This window comes from Copadichromis virginalis, linkage group LG15 (genome assembly GCF_057382275.1).
Source record: "Copadichromis virginalis isolate Kocher_CV1m ecotype Utaka linkage group LG15, C_Virginalis_male_GT1.1, whole genome shotgun sequence".
NCBI lineage: Eukaryota > Metazoa > Chordata > Actinopteri > Cichliformes > Cichlidae > Copadichromis > Copadichromis virginalis.
The window spans coordinates 24,798,984-24,820,925 of NC_140632.1; the positions used below are offsets into that span (position 1 = coordinate 24,798,984).

Genomic DNA, 21,942 nt, shown 5'->3' on the forward strand with positions numbered 1-21,942 from the left:
TGCACAAGGTTGGCCTCACTGGATTTCTGGCCGTTTACTGGAATGAGTTGCAGCAGTTTTTACAGCAGTCATTCGACACTCACACAGCCAGTTTTATGGTTTTTATCTCCCTCCTCACCATCTCTATCCAGAAATATTTACTCCACCTTTTACTGTGCCCCTGATCTTTGCACATTTGCTCTGCAAACGACTGCATAAACGGGGCCTCTCTGCATTTACAGAGAGATTCCTGGTAAATGTATTTTAAATGTCACGCCAGTTTGAAATGATCTCCGTTATGGATGGAAAATTACAACTGGGGAATTTCAAGTGTTCAGTGATTCACAACAATTCATGGATTCAATAAAACACACGAGGAGACACTCCACCTTAAAAGTACCCGGTACCTGCTTCAGTAGTATTTTTTACTGCACACATTCTTCCATCTTTAGTGGAACAGTAAAAGTAAGCTAACGCTGACAGCTAACATAAACGTTTTATTTTGTTGGGACTGACCTTTATTTACCTCACCTATGGCCATACCTGGCCTTCTACTAATATATATTTATTATAATTAATTCCACTTTAGCATTTGTATCCTTCTTGCTCCTTCTTGCTACATTTCACTGTTTCACAGAAACCCTTCACTCCTTTTCAAGGCTTTTATTTTTAATCATTTGCACAAACTTGAGTGTAAAAATAGATGTTTTTCATTTGAAGAACCAAAAAGCTCCATGAATCTGACATACGTGTCTTATTATTTTTATCAAAGGAGCGACTGACAGAGGTGCAGGTAGAGAAGTGAGATGTGAGGAACAAGTAAAGGCTGATGAAGATGCTTCTAGACAGATGGCTTTATTATGTATTTGTGTACTCGGAGCGTTACACCTCTGCACACACAGTGTGTTGGTTTGCATTAATGAAGTTTGTCCCACGTGTATCAGTCTCTCACTCGTGTGCTGAAGTCAAAGAAATACGATGAAATATGAGACCTCACGTTACGAGCAGAACCAGCCTTTGTGGTGTTGCTGTTGCTTGCTGTGGTCTCATTTCAGGGTGTGAATATCGTGACGTGTCAATGATATGTTAACAACTGAGTTTATATTAAGTGTCATCAGTGATGTCGCCCCTTTTGAGCTGCTAGCTTCTGGTTTTCTGGTCACACATCCTCTTTAACAAAATATCTTCATGATATTCATCGTGACAAAAATATATTTCGTGACGATGGCGTCAGATAAGTCGCCTTACTGTGCAACTGAAAGATGAGAGCATCAACACAGGAAATGATGCTTGTGTCTTTGTAGCTGACTTGACGCATTGGACCGCTAATGGAGGCTGTTTCAGTCTTCTGTCTGTAATCTGAGAAAGCTTTAACTCAGGATCCGCCCACTTTGAGCGTTCAGCAGTTATCTCAGTCGTTGTTGCTTAAAGTGACTGAATGTCATTGGCTTTCTGTGGTCAGCAAAGTGCTACTAGTTGCTTCCTGTGTGGACGACCCTTAAATCATCACCTGCAACAACCCTGTGACTGATGATGCTAACCCCGGCCCTCTGCTATTAGACTGTGTTGTTTCTGTTTTTAAAAATAGTTTTCCTGAGTCTTTGCAGTTCTGGACAAAATCAGTAATTATACTGACTGCTGCTCATCAGAAAAGTCCTTTTTGCTTTTCTTCAAAGCGGCGTGTGGGCATGCACCGCGAGCCCGTTGAATAAATCGGCTAAAATGAACTCGCAGTGCAAACTTTGATGGCGTCGATCAGTATAAGAGTGCAAGCTGTCTGCCGTCTCAGGTGGATTTGTTAAAAACCTGAGGATTTTGCACCTTGGAGCCATGTGAGTAAAATAGTAGGGTCCCTGAGTTTTGCCTCAAAGGAGCTGATAAACCAGTTCTGACCCCAACTTAAACACCATAAATCAGTTTTATCGGTCGAGGCAGTACAAAGCCTGCTTCAAAGGGTTTCCTGGTAGGAAGGGTCCCTCTCTGGGTTTACCACAGAAAACAGTATTTTAACAGTAATGCTCTGATCTGCTGTCAGAGCGAGTTTCTGGGCTTGAATCTGAACAATGTCCCGTCTGTCCCGCTGCAGCCACTTTGTGCCAGTGTCTGACGATGTGCTCACTCGCTGGCCGGCCTCCCGGGATGGACGTCAGGGGAAAGACAGAGAGCATGAGACCCTGTCATACTATCGCTCACAAAGAGCCGGCCTTGTCTGTGTTTCTGTTTCCCAGAGAGTGTCTGATCTGCCTCGGAGCTGCAGATGGACAAAACTGTTTGAAGGGCATTACTGAAGGAGATGAAGTTATTTTTGCAGCAGATACTTAAAAAGGCAATTTTGGAGTTACTTATTTTGTAACTTATTTTGTTCTCGCCAAGAATGAAATAAGATGATGAAGTTTGATGATGTGGCTTTAGTGCCAGGAAGTTATTAGCTTTGATTAGACTGGAAACAGGAAGAGGACTAGCTTTGTTTGTACCATAAACCATGAGTCACTTGCACCAGCTATTCATCCACTTGGCCAGTTCGTTGCACCAGTTTATAGCCAATCCTTAATATCCAAATCACTGATCAGCCACAACATTAAAAGCAACTTAATTCCATTTAATTGCATTTATATGCCACCAAATCACAGCAGTACTTATCTGAGTCTGCTTCAGGTTGTTTGGTAAATACTACAGTACTTGTGACTAGGGCTGGGCGATATATCGAGTTTTTTAAAAATATCGATATATTTTCATACGAGATATAAGATGTGACAATATCGTTTATATCGATATAGCTTATGTTACCTTATAATTATACTTGTGGAGCCGCAGGTTTGCCTCTCTTTCGTCCACTTTTGTCTCTACGCAACGTTACTCGGCCTCGCCTCTCCTTCACTGAACACAACTCCCCCTCCCCCATAGCTTCACCTGCAGGCAATGACAAGATGAAAGCGGAAAATCTCCGTTAGCGAGTTACCGCGGATCGTCCCGTGCGTGGGGCTGGACGGCGTCAACGTGTTAGCGAGCTAACCGCGCTAACGAGCTAACCGCGCTAACGACATGCAGCCCGGAGGAGCTGCACGGCCTAAAATCCTTTCATTTTCTCAAAACTCGACAGTGCGCCTTATGTATGAATTCTGGTTGTGCTTACTGACCGCGAACCGATTTTATGTGGAACACGGCGCTCAGCAATCTGTCAAAAAATGTTTTAATATGACTTTGCTAAGCTACGGAGCTGCACCGCTTGATGGATTGTCGGAGGATTACGGCTACCGAGGAGGAGCCTCGCGGAGTGATACGTACTGTGCTTCAACGTAATATTACTGTACTGTGTGTGTATAAGGACCACAAATGGCACCTGTTCAGAGACGTGGTGCAGCTGTGAAATCTGTCTCTTTGTTATTATGCTCAGCGTCTATTAGTTTACATTTTGACTGCACAATTGTGAGCTTTTTGTTATGCACAAAAACAACATTGTTTTCTTTTATTTATGGGCCATGATTATTTAATAAATGCTGATAATTTATTTTTAAGTAATTTCTTCATGTACATCTACGCTGTATGTAAATAAAAGTGCCCGTGTGACATCTGGGACACAGTGTGACTAAGAACTCTCTTTTTGTTCTTAACTTATGGCTTTAAAAAAAAAAATCGAGATATATATCTTATATCGCCATCCAACTAAAAAATATCGAGATATGAATTTTGGGTCATATCGCCCAGCCCTACTTGTGACTGAATCCCCAGCCCTCCAGTCTGAGAAGGTGCTTGGTTATGGTGTTGTCTCACTGAGGCAGCGGGTCCACTTCAGGCCACTTGTCATCTTGACACATGGCTCTTTTTCCAGGGCTAGGTGTGGAGGGTTGTGTCCAAAGCAACTGTTCTTTTCTTGCCTTCTTCCCAGCTACATGAGAGTGAGCCAACTCTCATTACTACATTTTCAGAAAGTCTCTCCCCAGTGGGACGATTGGGGTCCTTGCCAAGATATGGGAAGACATTGCAAATGTACTTGGATTTTAGGTCGCAAGCCACCCAAAACTTGATCCCAAACTTGTCAGGTTTACTTGCAATATACTGCAGGAAACAGCACCGAGTCTTTGATGGGAAAAGCTGTTCATCAACGGTGATATGTAGACCAGGGTTGTAGCACGTGATGCAGTTGGTGACAAATGATCCCCACACACTGGAAATTGCAGCGAACTTATCAGTCTTTGCTCGATCACTGCAGGTGGACTTGTCATCAAAGCGTAGGTGTTGCATGATGTCTTGGAAGCGGTTTCGTGCCATAGTTCCAATTATCTGTGGGTTTCCCAGGTTTGCTGACCAGCAGTCATTTAGAGATGGAACCCTGTTAACCCCCCGCAAGATGACAATTGCAATAAATGCCATTAGTTCAGGGAGGTCCATGAACCAATGAACATGCTCCGTGCACCACTCAGCAGGCCATTTGTAAATATGTGTACAAATGGTTGGTTTTTTGTACTGTTTTTATCAATAAATCGCAGCAACAAAGGACATACACCCATGTGTGTTGATTCTCCCTAAGATGGCAAACTGAAACACTCCAAGTTGGTGACTTTTGGAGATTTATTTCCCTGGATGATTGAGAATGCATCAAGATGAAACACAAAAGGAAGTTCACAGCTTTTAGCAGCTCGCCCACCCCCTCATCCACACACCCCCACTCCCCTCCCTCCAGAATTCCCAGGTAACAACCTAATTTACATATGAATGAAGAGCCAATTTAGCTTCCACTTGGCTGAAGCTAAAGCTTAGCTAAAAGCCTACCAGCCATTTGGCTGCTCTCCGGGTTTTAAAGGTAGAAAGGTAGGAGCCTGGGGGTGCTACTGTTAAACAACTCTGAAGCATCGGGGTGGGGGTGGGGTCACAGGACCTCTGGGAGTGTCCTGTGGTGTTGTGGAATTGGATGTTGGGGGTAGGGCCTGCGTGGATCGGGCTCGCTCCCGGGCATGCAGCAGATGCTTGATCAAACTGGGACCCCGGGGAGTTCAAAAACACTTCAGGTCCCTTGTTGTGTTCACTGAGGCCTCCCTGAGCAGTTAGCATGGCGCTGTGGGAACGCCGTGTGTGTGAGTTCTGGACTGTTGGGTTTGGAAAGCTGGAGAAAAGGCTGGAAACTGATGAAACTGATGGTGTGCTATGGTGAGCATTGATATTCACTGGGACCAATTTAGCTGTTCTTCTAACATGTACCTCACACCTCATCCCACACTGTTGGCAGACGAGTCCTCTTTACACTGGCTCCCCGTGAAGTTTAGGGTTCAGTGTCAGGTTCTGGCCATTTCAGAGCTCTTCATGTTCAGATGCCTTGAAGTGTCCACTGATCCCTGCTCAGAAGCAGCTCTGTAGGGGTCTGCACATTCCAGGAAGGTTCAGTAGTAACACTGAAGTAATAGCTGGCTGTGCTATAACACATTATTTCCCCCCTTGTCCTCACGCGGCGCAGTGTTGTGGAATCGGTCCAGCTTGGGCTGAGAATGTGGAACATGCCACCACTGGAAAGAATGAATCGGCTGTACGTCAGTCTCTGGCTCGAGCCGAGGCCTGCAGCGCTTCTTTAAAGAGCCCGATTCAAAGGAGTGAGAGTCTGCCGGGGCCTTCAGGAGCTGGCAGCGATCGGCTTTAAGATCACACGAATACGACACACACGCCCCCGCACTCCAAAACACTGAGGTCACACGTCCTCGTAAAGCCTCCAGCATTGGTTCAGCATGGCCGGCTTCAGCTCGAAGTCATGTGTGCAGAGCTAATGCTCCAAAGCTTTTAGAGTAAAAGAAAGCTGAAGGTGGAACAGTGAAACAGAGAGCACTTTGATTTTAGTTTGAGCCCTCAGGTAAATGCTAATTATACGGAGCATTAAAGAGCAACAGAAATGCAAAAACCATCAAATGTTTTTTTTCTTTTTAAGAAATTAAATTTGTTGTTTTTACTTTCACACTTTCAAAATTCAAAACTGAGCGCTAAGTTTGGCGCCAGGTCTGAGCTGGTTGTGCTGACCTCGAGACCACGTGAATGAGTCGGCGGTTTCAGACGTTTGAGTGGAGCCGGGATTGTTGCCGACCCGATCGAAAGTCAGTAGTTGGATGTTAATAATGCAGCGCGGCATTTCTCTGCATCTCAGTCATTGGACAGTCCCGTCGCCCTGATCCCGTTACCTCCTGCCTCCAAATAATTCATCGTGTCTGCAGCAACCGGTAGATGACACTCACCCTGCTGGAGCCATCATTTAAAAACATGAACATGAAAGAAACCCATGAACTCTGTCGAAGGTGCATCATGCATCAACAGCATCATGCACTGAGTTTTTAAAGCCCCTCTGTATAAATTAACTCAGTTTAAATACATTAAGCTGACAGTTTATTTCATCATAATAATAAATCTCTCTTTTCTTTTCTTTTCTCTCAGACGTTTTTGGCTCCGGTGAGCCAAGTCTTCCCTGCAGAGGATGACGTCAACAAACATGTGGAGGATAACTGTGAGTACTTGTGCTTCATCGCTCCACCTACAGATCTGGCTCCTCCTTTTTTTAGATATTTGACATTAGACATTTGTCGTCCTCCTTAAGCTGCTGTTACTCTGGAAGTCTGGGATCAGCTGTTTCTGGTCCCCGGGCCTTATGTTTGACACCCCTGGTCTAAAGTCTTTTCTTGATGCACATCAAAAAGGAAATAAAGTTCCATATAGGAGTATTTTTATTGCAGGAATTTTACTTGCTGATCTGTAATTTGAGTTAAATTCAGCTTTAACACAGAGTTATAACAGGATGCACGTCAGCAAATGTTGGTCTGATATTTCTGAGTCTAAACAAAGCAGCAGTGATATTCATAAATTTATTAACGGACCAAGTCGTCTCTTTTTTCCTTCAGATTTTCCATCGTGGCTTTAAATAGATTTTATTTATGAGGCGTTCTTCCAGTCTTTTCCCGGGAATGCACCGGGCGCAGTGCCATCATGATGATGCCCACTCAGAACAGTCTCCTACTGTGTCACTATGCTTCTCCTCGCTTAAATAATGAGTTTTTTGCTTGTTTAAAGAGCTGCAGAGGGTAGGAAATCAGGTCGATTTTTAAAATAAAAGAACCTCTTGTAGGCTAAACACTTTTCTCCTGGTGTTGCAGAAGGTGAGGTTTGAGTACCCGGTATTGAAAGCTATTCGCACGTTAAAATGCAGCTTTTTTTATGCAGCCAGGTGTGCATCTACAGGGAGGGGATGGGGTGGCATTGGCCCTCCCTGAAGACCCTGCTGTTTATTAGTATCTACAGTCATTTAATTACTTTGCTGAAGTGCAGTTTTAATCACTTTATTGCAGTATTTTCATGTTATGCTGTCTGGGTTCCCTATGTGCCCCCGACTGATAAAACCCTGCACACTGCAGTTTTCCTCTCATATAATCTGCTGGTTTGCCGACAGCTGTTGTTGTTGTTGATGATGTTGTTGTGTCTATAGCATCCTCACATTTCTCGAGTGGCACTGTTATTTGTTTTTTGTTTTTTCCTTTCTGTAAATTCAGCTGCTTTGAGTAAACCTATGCTTGTTTCTGATTGGCTACATGCTGCTGAAGGTGGTTATCAGTCTGACTGATAACCACCTTCACGTGAGCTCTCGGCCCGATGGATGATGCGATGTGCAGCGTGGATCCGCTGCTCTGCTGAGTTTAGTAACATTTTGTCCTGCTTGTGTCTCTCAGGCTCTTTGATGTACCTGAATGAAGCCACGCTGCTCAACAACATCCGAGTGAGATACAGCAAAGACAAAATTTATGTAAGTACAGACATGAGGGGGAGCGGCCGGTCGGTGAAATACTGTGAAACAGAAACGGTTGTGAGGTCGTCCTCATCCTCGGCGTGCTGTATTCACTCCTGGACTCAATGGTGTGTTAAATGCACAGGACACACCTGAGGCTCAGCCTTCAGGTGAACTTGTGGCGCTGAAAATGAAAGAATAAACACCAAAAGGTCACAAAAGCAAAAAGAAAAACTTATAAAGGTTCGGGGTTCGTTTCCTCTGATCGTAAAAAGTCAAAATTTCACACCGAACCAAAATAATTCCGACCTCGGAAAGACAACGTCACACGTTATCATCACCCGATGAAGGAAACCAGCTGCCGTGTCAGCACAAAGCGTTGGTCGTGACCTGCCCGCACCACCTGTGGGCGGGCCGCACGCTCAGTCATGTTTCCACACTCCACTGAAGCAGAGATCTACTCCACCCTCGCCTGAAACAAAGGCATCAGAAAAAATAACATGTGTGCAGGTTACTGTGTAAATATACATGTAATGTACGGAGGACTGAAGCTGCCAAAATAAAACGTTTAATGAATGAATAGATTAAAAACAACTCATATAAATCAGATCAAACTTTATTAGATTTTTTTTTTGCATCAACATGTGACAATTAATATTTCTGATTCGTTTGTAGTATTTGTTTTTTCTTGTTGCTCTTATTTTTTTTCACTTATTTCCCCTTAATTTTACTTTTTTGATTTTTACATTTTTTTAATTTTTTTAACTGAATTTTTGTTTTTTTATTTCTGATATTTTTTCTAGTTCCTGTTGATTTCCTTAGTAAATTTATTTTTAAATAACTTTATTTATATATGTATTTATTCATTTAATCAGTTTAAAGGTTTTTTTATTTGCTTTTTTAAAATTGTTGCAGTTATTTCTACATTTTCCTTTTTCTATTTTCTTTATTTTTTCATTATTAGTCCGATTTTACTCACTAAAAATGAATTTTTGTTAGTTACTTTTTATTGCATTGCATTTTGTGTTGCTCTTGAAAACTCACTTTCACACTGATTGAATAACTGTTTTATTTTTTAATTATTATTATTTTTCCTTCATATGGATGTCTTCACTTCACGGGGTTCATGAATGATCTCGGCTCTTGTCACTTCAAAAAGACTTCAGTAATTATTCATGTCCATCCAGATAAAGAGGACGGCTGTCACGTGTTTGCTATTATTTAAATAATTATAATTTTGCTCAAGTCCTTAAGATGAAACATATGTGGGCCAACCAGAGTCTTCAGCTTACCAGCAAACCCTCAGCTGATGATTATTCCTCCACATGAGGCTCTGATAGGAGCAGCGGGGCTACACAGGGTGTCTTTTCACCCCAGGGGGCTTTTCGGCCCGGCCTCACACCTTGAGCACCCAGCAGGGGCTCATGTGACCTCTGCTGCCTTTGCTATTTAGCTCCATTTTCCTGTGAAGCTTCCAACTGATGTCAGCTGGAGTCAGACTTGGTCCACACTGACACCTAGTGGCCGAGGAGGGAACTGCACTGTGAAGCTCACAGAGGGCATTTCTGATATAAATCAGGTTTTATTGATAAATGAGGATATTGTAAAGCTTTAGAAATCTCTGCAGCGATTATAAATGTAAATCTAAACCTCTCCAAAACTTTTGAAAACACAATATAATCATTGTAACCTCCATGAAGACTGGAAACACAATCCTCAATCACAATGTGATGCTCAGGAGTTTTATGAATTCTTGAAATTCTTGAGATGTGGCTGAATGCTCGTATTACTGGCTGATATGGAGTTTGGATCAGTACAGAAATTCAGATTTTCTGATCCTGATTCCGTTAAACTCTGACAGATTTTGGAGCCTCTCACTTTTTATAAGTGCTGAAAGAAAACGTTTGCTGCTCCTTCAGGAGGAGGCAGAGAAATTAGAGACTTTGTTGGTTTTATGAGCCAAATAAGTGATTTTTATTCCTCTTGTTCTTGTTCTTCTTTCAGACATTTGTAGCAAACATCCTGATCGCCGTCAACCCGTACTATGACATCCCGAAGCTTTACTCGCAGGAGACCATCAAGAAGTACCGGGGCCGGTCGCTGGGCACGCTGCCGCCGCACGTCTACGCCATTGGTGAGCAGCTCAGTTTATCACAACTTTTACATGCTGGACAGTATTTCCAGGAACTTGTCCCACATTTTTGTTCTGTGCTCATGACTAAAGCTCAGTTTGAGCATTTTTGGTGTGTTTTTAGAAAGAGGGAAACCTTTCGTTTGCCGTGATTTTAAAAACACAAACAAATCGTAAGCAGAAAGCCTCACATTAAAGGAGAGACAAGAAATGTTCTGTTAGTTAGTGAAATCTACCTGTGGAGGGAACAAGGCATGATACATCTCTGCAGAGCTCATTTTAACCTGCTCGAGTTGAGCAAAGTTTGTTTACATATTCAGAAAGTTTAAGACTCCTGAGACGGTTTAGAGGTCAGTATCTTTATTTTAGACTTTTTAAGCAGTTTTTGGTCATGGATGCTTTAAAATGTCCTAATCCCTGTCATTTTTATAAGACTTATTTTAATGTTTCACAAATTGAACAAGATCATTAAAGTCATTAAGAAATTATCAGTTTAATCGTCCTCTAATAATTTAATACCAAAAGCAGTTCTTTTAGGGTGAGAGTTAATGTTGTAGTTCACAATTTGTTCACTAGGGGGCAGCCAGCACTCAGATTTCCCAGAGTCCCCTGAACATCACGGTACCAGACTGACTTATTGAAACCGCAGGGGTTTAATATCTGTTTGATTTTTGGGGTCAGCGTGGCGTCTGATCTAACTGCTGCCTCTGTCTTCAGCTGATAAGGCATACAGGGACATGAAGGTCCTGAAGATGAGCCAGTCCATCATCGTCTCCGGGGAGTCTGGAGCCGGCAAGACTGAAAACACCAAGTTTGTTCTCAGGTGAGGGAGGCGAGGGTCTCGTCTTTCAGCGAACGCGGCGACGACAAATCTGAGAAAATTATCCACGTTTTCATGTTCGTGTGATTATTGTAATGTGACCTGTACTCGGAGCTTATATACACAATCAGTTTTGATATCATCGATTTTCATTTGACCTCATTTGTGATTTTAATTATCAGCTTGTTTTCATAATTAATTGATTGTTTTGTCCAGAAAAGGTCGTAAAATGGTTAAAAGGCCTGTTTTAGTTCATTTAAATGTCCTGTTTCATTTGACTCACTGACCCCAAATATTTTCTACTCAGTTATTCTGATAACTCAGAGTTTAAAATATTTTGCAGTTTTTCTTAAGAAATTACTTATTTGATTATTAAAAGCGGTATTTGATAAATGCTCCCACAAAATCTGGACTTTGGACATGCTAAAAGCTGTGACATTACAGTGTTTAGACGATGTGAGCAGAAACGTTTACAGGCAGGTGAGAGCCGGTGATTCTAATAATGCTCTCCTCTGAAGCAGCTTTTCAGTAAGATGTCACGGTGTTATCCATGGTAAATGGCCTGTTTTTATATAGCGCTTTACTAGTCCCTAAGGGCCCCAAAGCACTTTACACATCCAGTCATCCACCCATTCACACACACATTCACACACTGGTGATGGCAAGCTACATTGTAGCCACAGCCACCCTGGGGCGCACTGACAGAGGCGAGGCTGCCGGACACTGGTGCCACCGGGCCCTCTGACCACCACCAGTAGGGGTGAAGTGTCTTGCCCAAGGACACAATGAGCAAGACCGTCCAAGCCGGGGCTCGCACCGGCAACTACAAGGCGAACTCCCAACTCTTGAGCCGCGATCGCTGGTGGGCGATTGAAGCCAGAAATGAGCCTATTTGGATGAAAGGGTTAGCAGAGATATCTGCTGAGTACCAAACTATTAAAGGTCCTCTCTGTAGACTTGTTGGATGGTCGGTACCACACAGGAAGTGATGTCATCGCTCAGATAACCGCAATAAAAATGCTCCAGTTCGGTGATTCACTTAGCAGGCACGAGGTTTAAGCAGTGAGGTGTTAAAATATTCACCTGCAGTAATGTGGGAGTCTCACCGATGAAGCCAGCCTCTAGTGGACGTCTGAGGAACTGCAGGTTTGGGCTTTGTTTTGCCAGTTTTTCGCAGAAAGGAAGCGTTTCTGTGGAGGTCACAGGAAACTGTACTGTAGGTCATCTACTAATTGGAAGGCAAATGTGTCCTCAGGGAGGGAACAGTGTGTTAATCAGAGCATGAATACATGTGAATAGGGGAGCGAGGCATGATGTATCAAGTGCTTTAAGTGCTCCAGTGGAAAAGCTCGATATAAGAGTCGTTTACCAGGAGCACTGCGGCAGCCTTAAACCTGTGCAGTGACCCTCTGGTAAACCCAGAGTTTCTGCTTTTCTGATCACTTTAACCTAAATATTTAACACAGTTGTACTTCCTGCAGAGCATTGTTCTTTGCTTTCACACAAACATCTGACAATCTACCGGATTTGTTTTGTTGAATATCAGAAATGGTCTTCTTCCTCCTTCTTACAGCATTTTCAGCAGTATTAAAAATGAAATATGGTCCAACAAAAACAGTTTTTATTGAACAAACTTTAATGTTTACTTGCTTTAAAAAACCTTCAAGGCTGTAAACCTGTGAGAACCTCTGCTTTAAAATGACAGACGAATCGCGTGTTCTCAGGTGTTGATGATGTGCTGTGCTTGCAGATACCTGACGACCTCGTACGGAACGGGTCAGGACATCGACGAGAGGATAGTCGAAGGTGAGGTCGCTTCTGCTTCTCTCATCAGCTTCCTGTTGAGGTTTGAGTTTGAACTCGACTTCTTTCTCCCTTGCAGCGAACCCTCTGCTCGAGGCCTTCGGGAACGCCAAAACTGTCCGGAACAACAATAGCAGTCGCTTTGGGAAGTTCGTGGAGATCCACTTCAACGAGAAGGTGCTCAGGGCCGTTCTCGCTCAGTCGATCACGAGCTTTAACGTCTGCTGATGAAAGTTATGAATTACAAATGAAGCCGCACTTATTCAGCACGATCTGTTTACGTTGATCTTTCTGCTTTTGTGAAGAGACGCGATTTGCCCTCTGCCATCTCAGATGCTTACGCAGCATAAACTCAGTAATGAGGCCTCACTTATGATCATTTATCTCTTTTGTTTCGCTCTTGTTTATGTGTCCTATAAATCACCGTATTTCCATGTTACCCAAAGGCAGACTCTTCTTTGTGATTTCCAGCTTTATTATCTACATTTTTCTTCTTTAAACTATAATATGAGATAAATTCTTTATATTTAATATTTAATTTCCATTTAATTCACCATATAATTTATTATAATGACAAAGTGGCAGGATATGAAGATGAAACGCGCTGATAGATGCCATAAATGAGGTTTTTTTTTTGGTTTTTCCCCTGCTCTTCCTCCTCAGAACGCCGTCGTGGGCGGCTTCGTGTCGCACTACCTGCTGGAGAAGTCGAGGATCTGTCGGCAGAGCCCCGAGGAGAGGAACTACCACATCTTCTACCGGCTGTGTGCCGGAGCTCCCGAAGACATCCGGCAGAAGTTTCACCTCAGCTCTCCGGACACGTTCCGGGTACGGATATTAAGATTTTTATCATCCTGACGCTCGATAAGCCCAATCAGATGGGCGGGGGCTGATGGCTGATGAATGAATGGAGGAGGTGCAGATGATGGGTGGGGGCCTGATCGCAGACTTGATGGAAGGACTCTGTATTTTTCTTGTTTCTGTCAAACCAGCACTGAGTGTGTTCTTCTTCATCAAAGCCCAAACCCCACAAAAGTCCTTCATTACCACGAGCTGCCCAAAATCTTAATCCGCCACTGAAAATAGTCCTCAAAACACCACAGTCTCCTGATGTTTAAGTCATGTTTGCTGCCAAAATAATCAAAATAAAGAAGAGAGGGATGACTTTCCAAGCCCACGGTTCAACTTCTGGATGCTGCTGTGTTATTTTTATCACTTTATTTCTGTTTTTTTACTCTCAGCCAGTGCAGCAGTACAGTTAACTGTACAGCAGTAATATTATTGGTCAGATAGTTGCATTAAAAATGCTTTTTTACAATTTAAATTGGTTTAGTTATACAAAAAATTCCAGGAGAACTACTTTCTTTCTGCTTCCAGCATCGCACACCATTACTGTTTACGTCCTGCCAGGAGCACTCGAGGCTCTCGATGTTGCTCTTGCACAGTGATTTGGTTTGTGTTTGTAGTTTAGTTATTGCAGCCGAGGTTGAAGTGCCTCTGCCTGCAGTTGTTAGGTTTGAATCAAAAACGGGTAACGGTAGAATTTTTTTGTTATTACATAATTCTGTCTGAAGCCTAAACTCCCTCCAACTCCATATTTGTGCTCTTGTGCTCTCTATATTTGTCCTCTGTCTGAAACAAGCCAATTTAGCTCCTCCCCCTTTAAGCCAGCTCTCTTCTGACTGGCTGCTCTTCACGAAGAGAAGATGATCCCTCGTGATGTCATACAGATCCAAGGGTTGAAAAAACTATGTGGAACTGAGTGTTTGAAGCAGTTTGAAGGCTGAGCTTGTGGTTCATGCGTGTACATACACTGACCTCATGTGAAGCGTCGGCTGTGTGTGCTCAAAGTCTGCAGAGCCTGGTGTGGGTGTGACTCCTGGGTCGACTCTATGTTAGGAGGATTCCAAAAGATCTAAATAATGGTTTCAAAATCCAAGAAAGTCAGATGTCACACCCTTTAAACTAAGAAATTCAGCCTGCTCTTTCCCTGTTTGAACAGCAGGGGGCAGCTCATCCTCAGTAAAGCCCACCTGCTGCACATGCTCTGTTTATCAGCTGTCAGCGGTGGATGGAGAGCGGGGAGAGGGGGTGTCAGGTGCTCGTGTTTGCCATCAGGTTTGCCACCTGCAGCCACAAACGCAGACGTCCACAGTCCTGAGGTAACGGAGGCAAAAGCAGCCGTGATGGCTGTTACATGACGGTGATGAACTCGTGTTGATTTCTGTGCCGTCAACGCTCTAACATGTAATCTGTGACAGAGCTGAGAGGTTAGACGGGAACGTGTGACTTCTGAGTGCTTAGCAACCGGATTTTAGGGAAAACAACAACATCACAGATACACAAGAATCATGACAGCAAATTAAAGTTAAAAAGCAAACAGACTGAGAGATGATGGTTTTGCTTTCTTTTGGTTCACCTGAGAAGAGCTGACTCATCCTCATACTCACATCTTCTGGAGGAGAAGAAGAAAACCTGAGGTCACTTTCTTTGTTCAGGGTCGTTTCTTTTATTGGCAGCTTCTAAATTCAATCATCTACTCTCACCTCCGACGTTTGCTCTACGGCACCCGCCCCTGTCCCCCTGCAACTTATTACACCACCTGCATCTTCTGATGGTTCATGCATCTGCACTTTCCCCCGATGATGCGGAGGGAGAAAAATGCTCACACGGTTTGAGCCGTGATGAACTCCTGAAGTTCAGCTTTTGTGCATCACAGGAGGAGCTGAGGTGTGTTCAGGTCCACGAAGGCTTGTTTAAAGGGTCAAAGTGCTGATGACTCCAAAGAGAGCAAGAAGGTGTTTTCATCATCAAATACTGAAGAGGACATGAAGTGCACTTTTTTTCTAAGGAGGGAAGAGAACATGAAGCAAAAAGGTAAAGGAAGAAAAACAGTGAATAAAGAAGGAAGCAATATGGGAAGATGCTGTTTCAGGAGGAAAGGCGGGAAGGAAGGAAAAAGGAGGAAAGTAAAAAGACAGAAGAATTTCACTTTTTAGAAGAGGTGGAAGAGGGGATAGAGGTTGAGGAAAGATGATAAAGAAGGAAAGAAATGGGAAGAAAGCTATAAGGAAGGACAGAAGGAAACAGATAAGATGAAGGAAGCAAGATGCAAACAAATGCAAGGGTGGAAAGAAGGAAATAGAAATAGAAGCGGTAACCAACGAGGCTAGATTAAGGAAATAAGGAGTCAAAGGAAGAAAGAGGGAAAGACAGAAAATGGAAATTAAGGACGTAGACAACACAAGGCTGAAGGAGGGAAGGAAAGAAGACAGAAATGGAGGGTAGAAAGGTGAAAAGAAAGGACATAACGAACCACATAAATATAAGAGTAGTCTAGATGAGTAGAATAGATGAGTGTGAAAAGAAGACATACAGGACAGGAGGCAGAGAGGGTGGAAGTAACTGAGGAAGCACCAGAAGGAGGATAGAAGCCAGGAAACAAAGGAATAAGGAGGGCTGGAAAAGAGAAGGACAGAAGGATGCAATGGAAGCTACATGAAGTCCCAGAAATCTTGAGAAAAAGTACTCAAGTATTTACTGCAGTAAAGGGGCCGAGGTGCATTTCACCTCGGCGGGGTGACTCTGAGGTTTTTCAGGAGGAAAACGAGACGCTCCCATCGGCGGTCTGCCGGGGAAATGGAGGACATTCGGTCCTCCCGGTGGCTTCGGCTCTAATGAAAGTTTTTGTTTATGTTCATCTTCTCGGCGAGAGAAGGGCTCGCCTCTGCAAACAACATAAGCCCTGGCTCGAACCAGCCTCCCCCTCTTCCCAAGACACCTGGGAGGTGAGCACCAGAGCCACTGTCATCTCGTGTCTGTGAAGAGAGGAGGAGGATGTCAGCAGAGCAAAGCTGCTTTTAATGCAAATGCAATTATCCAGGTGAACTCTGACCGTCTCTGAAGCAAAGCGTTTCCTGCACACAAACTCTGAGAGCACAGCGTTCCCATTTGACTGATGATTTAAGCCGTAAAACAAAGCGCTTCCATACATGGAGGCGCGAGGCCGCCTCTCAAACACTCGAGTCGGAAAATGACATTAGTGCAAAAACGCCAGTTTCTGCTGCTTCATTTCTAGTTATTGTTGCTATGTTTTAACTTTGACAACAGGACATTTAGCTGGATTTGTTTCATTTCTGCTCATTTTTTACCTTTTGAAACTGCATCTTGAAGTGTTTTAGATGTACAACTTCACAGGACGAGCCTAAACCTAAACTCCACTCTGAGATAAATATACGAATAAAGTTGTTTAAGAAAAATGCTGATAATAGTAAGTGACTCATATAAGACTACAGAAATTCACATTTTCTATTGAAAATATTATTTTTCCCTTAGTTATACTAGTCTGAAGCTTGTGCAGTCCTCCTTAATGTAATCAGTTATTAAAATGTATTTCCATGGCTCTGATTTTGCATATTTATAATAACACAGTGATGATAATTTTATTTCAGTTGTACTTTTCATGCAAGTGCTTTCCAGAGCAGGGAGTGCCAATAAAAATACATACATTTAAAAAGAATGGATAAATAATCAAAATGAGTTAGTTTTTTCCCCCCAGGATTTATAAAAGCTATGACAACGAACTAAATACTAAGTTAAAAACCGCAAACCAGAGATAAAAAAATCAAAGCTGCTGTCAGTCCAGGGGTCTGAGGATAAACAGCCTTTAATGTCTGATAGTTTTGGATCTTTATCTTTTATTTGTAGTTTTCAGGACTCTGGACTCCAAAGACCACCTCTGTCTGCCGAGTGCGATTCAAAAACCTTTTTTGTTCTTTGAAGCTGACAAACTGCGTGATAGTTACATTTATGAAGTCGAGACCCAAACAATCGAAGAAGCTAAAAGACCCAACTTAGCAGATCTTTCCCCCCATGGTGGTCTGAGGAAGAAGTTCAGGGCATTTCTGCTCGAATGAAAGCACGGTGGATTAATCTTATGAGTCTTTTTTTTTTTTTATAATGGCAGACTTGCACAAGAACAGCTCACGAGGTTAACCACACCGGCTTGTATAATGTCGGGTGATTTCTGATGTGCTCTTTCTTTTTAATCTGCCTTTGAAACTTTGCTCATCTTTCCTCTCTCTTGTGTCTCATTGCTTTGCAGTACCTGAACAGAGGATGCACTCGGTTCTTCGCTACCAAAGACACAGACAAGCACATCATGCAGAATCGGAAGAGCCCAGAGGTACAGTATGCAGAAAAGTCTCTGAGTTCAACCAGTTTATGAAACCTGGACCACAAAATAAGCAGAAAAACACAGTTTCACTGAAATGTGAGGCTGATATTACGATATTACAGCAATAAAGCAACATACTGATCATTCCAGTTGTATATTTTATTGTTGAACTCTGAATCATGCAAAGCTGCTCTAACAGAGTTCAGAATAATTCTTATATTCATGATTCTGGGACCTGTGCAGCTTCTCAAATCATCCTGTATCTGAAAAGAGGTGTTTTAGCCCCTCCTCCTTTAAGTAAACTGTATTCTGATTGGCTGCCACTCATAAACACTGAGTTTGGACAGCAGGTGGGTGGGGATTCTTGCCGGAGGTGATCATATCTGGGATATCCACACTCTGTGACATCATAGAGAGCAGAGAGTAGGAAAAAAACTGCGAGTTTAGATAGATCAGATACAGATCTGATGAGGTGATTTGGTTTCCACAAACAAGTTTAGTTGCTAAATTGAGTTTTTGAGCTGCAAATTTTCCCTTTTTTCTTTTCTTTAAACAGCAGAGAGGACTTTTTGTCCTCTTGTAGCTGCAGTAAATTTGTGTCCCCCAATAATTCCATTTCTTAGAAAGGAAACTCTAAAAACTGAGAAGAAAAACGTCGACTCATGCCCCTGTGGGCTGGAAGAAGGGAAACGGTCGCTTTGCAAACTCCATTAGCTCCTTGTTAAACCCGACTCAGCAGATTCGTTCACGTCGTTACGCCCTCCAGCTCCGCTTTTCTTCTCACAGTCGTTGTGTGAGCGAGCCTCTCTTATCTCTCCGATCACTCTGTCTGTTTGTCCAGTGGGAGCTTTTCAGAAAAGAATAAAAGATCTAAGAAGTTGGCTTTAACTTATTTGTCAATGTGTGAAATAGTCTTTTTTTTTTTTTTTTTTTATGGGGGAAAAGAAGAAGAAACCTGCCTGTGAAGCACGTGTGTGTCTTCACTGATAATTACAGACTTTTCATGAGAAACGTGTGTGATGTTTTTCATCTGCACAGAAAACCAACATGTGAAAGACTGAAAAATGAAAGAATTTATCCTGCACACGAATAAAAGTCCAAATTCTGATTCAGCCAGTACAATGCTTTTGCACGCCCAGCTTTGGTTTGTATGTCTGTTAAATTATTTCATTTAAATGATCTTTTTCTAAATTTGTTTGATGATCTGAAACATTTATTTGTTACAAATATGCACAAAAATAAGAAATCATGAAGTACATGAGTACAGCTTCACCATCATGACAGCGAACATCTGGAAGCAGCTGTTTCACTTCATGGCTGTAACAGCTGTAGCTGGAAGAAGCTTTCAGTTAAAATAGAAATTGAAGGAAGGAGATTTACAAAAATCAGGTTTCAGCTTCTTAGATTTTCTTCAAAAACATATATCTGTGTTAAAAATTTAGAAACAAAAAAAATCACGTATCACACAGCAAACGACCAGCACAAAAATGGACTCTGTAAGCTGCTGGGAGCAGAGAGATTCTGGTCCATGCTGACGTGACAGCTTCACAGACTGCACAGAACATCTGTGATGAGAATCAGAGGCGCTCTGTTAGATTTAACTGTAGACTCAGGCAGGCTGTGGGGTTTAGATGGTGCTCGGATGATACAAGGCAGGATGGATCCAAATTCTGTTGAGTCTGTGTGAACTTTATATCAGTTTCCTGTTTTTTGGCTTGCAAGACGGACACCTGGTGTGGTCTTCTGCTGCTGTAGCCCATTCAGAGATGCTCATCTGCATACCTTCACTGAAATGAGTGTTTAACCCTGTCAGGTCAAAGCAGTCTGGCCATCACTCTCCTGTGACATGTGACTGGATATTTTCTCCCTTGTGTGGGAAACTCCCAGCAGATCAGCAGCTTCTGAAACACTCGGACCAGCCTCAATCCAATCTCATCGACTTATTAGATGTAATATTTAATGAGCAGGTGTGTCTAATAAACTGGCCTGCAAGTGTATACGGTTAAATAATAGGCCCATAAGGCGATAAGAACGGCATTGGGAATCTTAGAACTAATTGAAAGTTTGAATCTGAGGTTGTTCGTTAACACGCTGGTCCATCTGTGCTACCTAAAGCCTCAGAGATGGAAATAAACTGACAGTAAAGCTTTGATTATATGCATTTCGTTACGAGGCAGCAGATAATCCTAACAGCAGCCACCCTGTGATAATTCATTAGTGCTGTTGTGTAATGTTCTTGCCTGAAATTGCTCGCTGCAAACAGGCTCTGCTTATATAATCTCCTTGTTTTCAGATGCTTCATATATAAACAGCAAACATTTTAATTAGCAGCCAGACCGAGAGCCTCGGTGCAGCGCGGGACATTTAACGCTGTGCATTAATAAGAGAAGCTCATCATGTGAAATGAGCTCCTTTCTTTGCCTATGGCTTTTGATTAATTATGCACAAGTGTTCTATTACAGCGTCTGTACACGGCTTCCTCTGCAGTGCGTCGGTATTAATTATTGCAGCCATTAACAGGAGCACGGACGGTACATCGGAGCGCTGCTGAAGATGGCGGATGGAAAGAGGAAGAATCCGGTCGCACACATCCATCACTGGTGGTTAAGAGCATTGTCGTTTTAGTCTTTCATCTTCATCTCACCGAAGATTTAAACTGTACAGGTCTCTCGGTGAAGAGCAAGAATAGTTCAAGGTCTTACAGAACAGTTTTTGTAAGGTCTTTATGTGAGGTACTCCTAAAATTGGATCCGGTACAGTCTCTAAAACAAGTCTACCAGCACTGTCCTCTATGATGATATATGCACAGCCATCCGTCCATCCATCCAGCAACAGTCTAAGACCTCCCTCACCCCGGCCACCTGTTCCAGCAACTTGCCCCCCTGTTGTTCCAGAGAAATATAATCTCTCCAGAGAGTCCTGGGTCTGTCCCAGCACCTCCTCCCGATAGAACCTCCCCGAAACGCCTCAACTGGAGGCTCCAGAGGTGGCATTGTTGGAGTTTAATGCTTTGTGGACTGGGTTGGAGGTCCTGGTGCTGCTTTTAAATCTGGTTATATGCACATTCAGTCTACCTTCAGTTTTATTCACGTAGCAGACCTTTATCTGGCTCAATGAACTGTGACTCAGTTCAGAGTCACAGTCGTCTTTGCTTTGTAGATGTTTTATAGAACCCCAAGAATCAGATGATTCTGTGTGAGCAGCATTTGGCAGGAAGAAACCTTCTGTAGAACCAGACTCGGGGACGGGAAGCCATCCGTGACTGACAAAAGAAAGTTTATAGATGCCGTGCATCATGGGAAGTCCCAAAGCAGTGTTATCATACAGCACGTTCTTATTCCTCAAAGTGTCCAAAATTCCAAACAGCAAACCAGTAAAACAACAATAAACACAAAAAACAACTCTAATATTAAATTCCAGTGACATCAGGGTTTCTCTTCAGAATAAAAACATGCAGAAGGAGAAAGAAGCTGACTGATTTTTCGACAGATCTGCTCCTCGTCCTTTAAGTCAGCGCAAGGGTGAAATAGATCAGGTGTCAAACTGTGGACTCGCAGAATTAAACTGTTTTTGGCAGAATGAAAAAAACAGATTGTTGGACAACGGTCCTTTTGTTGTAGCCCGGGAAACACAATTATCTGGCAGCATCAGAGTGGGAGGCTTGTTTAATAGAAAGGAGGCACACAAAGGAAGAAAGTTGTCCTGGGAAATGATCTTCGGAAAGTTTGTTTTTTGCGTGTCCTCTTGCTTTATTTCATGACTTCCTCAGAGACCCAAGTAAAGAAGTATTTGCAGACAATCTCCAGCTTTTGTGCCTTAACTTGAGCTCTGGGAGGGAGGGCGTGCGGCAGGGCAACTCAGGTAATATCTGATAAAATCCCGGATCACAGAGGAATATCCCGCATTAACTGTGAGGCGGCCTCGGAGATCAAACGTTAGGGAAACTCGAGCTTCGCCCCTCCCGCCCGGTCCTTCGGGTTCACGAAGACAAATTGTGAGCGGGATCAGTCCCAGATTAGCTCGAGTGTAGCTGCTGTAATCTCTGATAAATGATGTGCTGTATGTCTCCTCGCTGCTCCGGCTCGTGTCACGCAGGACGACCAGGTGATTGGCTGTTTCTCCTCTCGCTTCTGACTTTCCGAGCATGCTTTCAGCTCTGCAGTGCTTTCTGCTCCTTCCTGCTTTGTAGAAAATAATCGAGCCTTTCAGTCAACCTGTGTCTGCTTTTGTGCATCTGGGAATGTCACAGTGCAGTCGGCCTGTCTCAGAAATGGGAGCTTTGCTGG

General features: G+C 43.0%; 1 protein-coding gene across 3 annotated transcripts in view; it reads left to right on the top strand.

The window, feature by feature from the left end:
• The window catches only part of LOC146692539 (unconventional myosin-VI), a 156,626-nt gene that overhangs the window by 33,569 nt on the left and 101,115 nt on the right, over positions 1–21,942 (top strand). For all 3 annotated transcript variants that reach the window (XM_085432657.1, XM_085432658.1, XM_085432659.1), the window contains exons 3-10: positions 6,388–6,457; positions 7,671–7,744; positions 9,731–9,860; positions 10,575–10,680; positions 12,428–12,483; positions 12,560–12,657; positions 13,144–13,308; positions 17,585–17,665. In XM_085432657.1, coding sequence (XP_085288783.1) covers positions 6,388–6,457; positions 7,671–7,744; positions 9,731–9,860; positions 10,575–10,680; positions 12,428–12,483; positions 12,560–12,657; positions 13,144–13,308; positions 17,585–17,665 — 780 coding nt within the window. The remainder of the gene's footprint in view (positions 1–6,387; positions 6,458–7,670; positions 7,745–9,730; positions 9,861–10,574; positions 10,681–12,427; positions 12,484–12,559; positions 12,658–13,143; positions 13,309–17,584; positions 17,666–21,942) is intronic.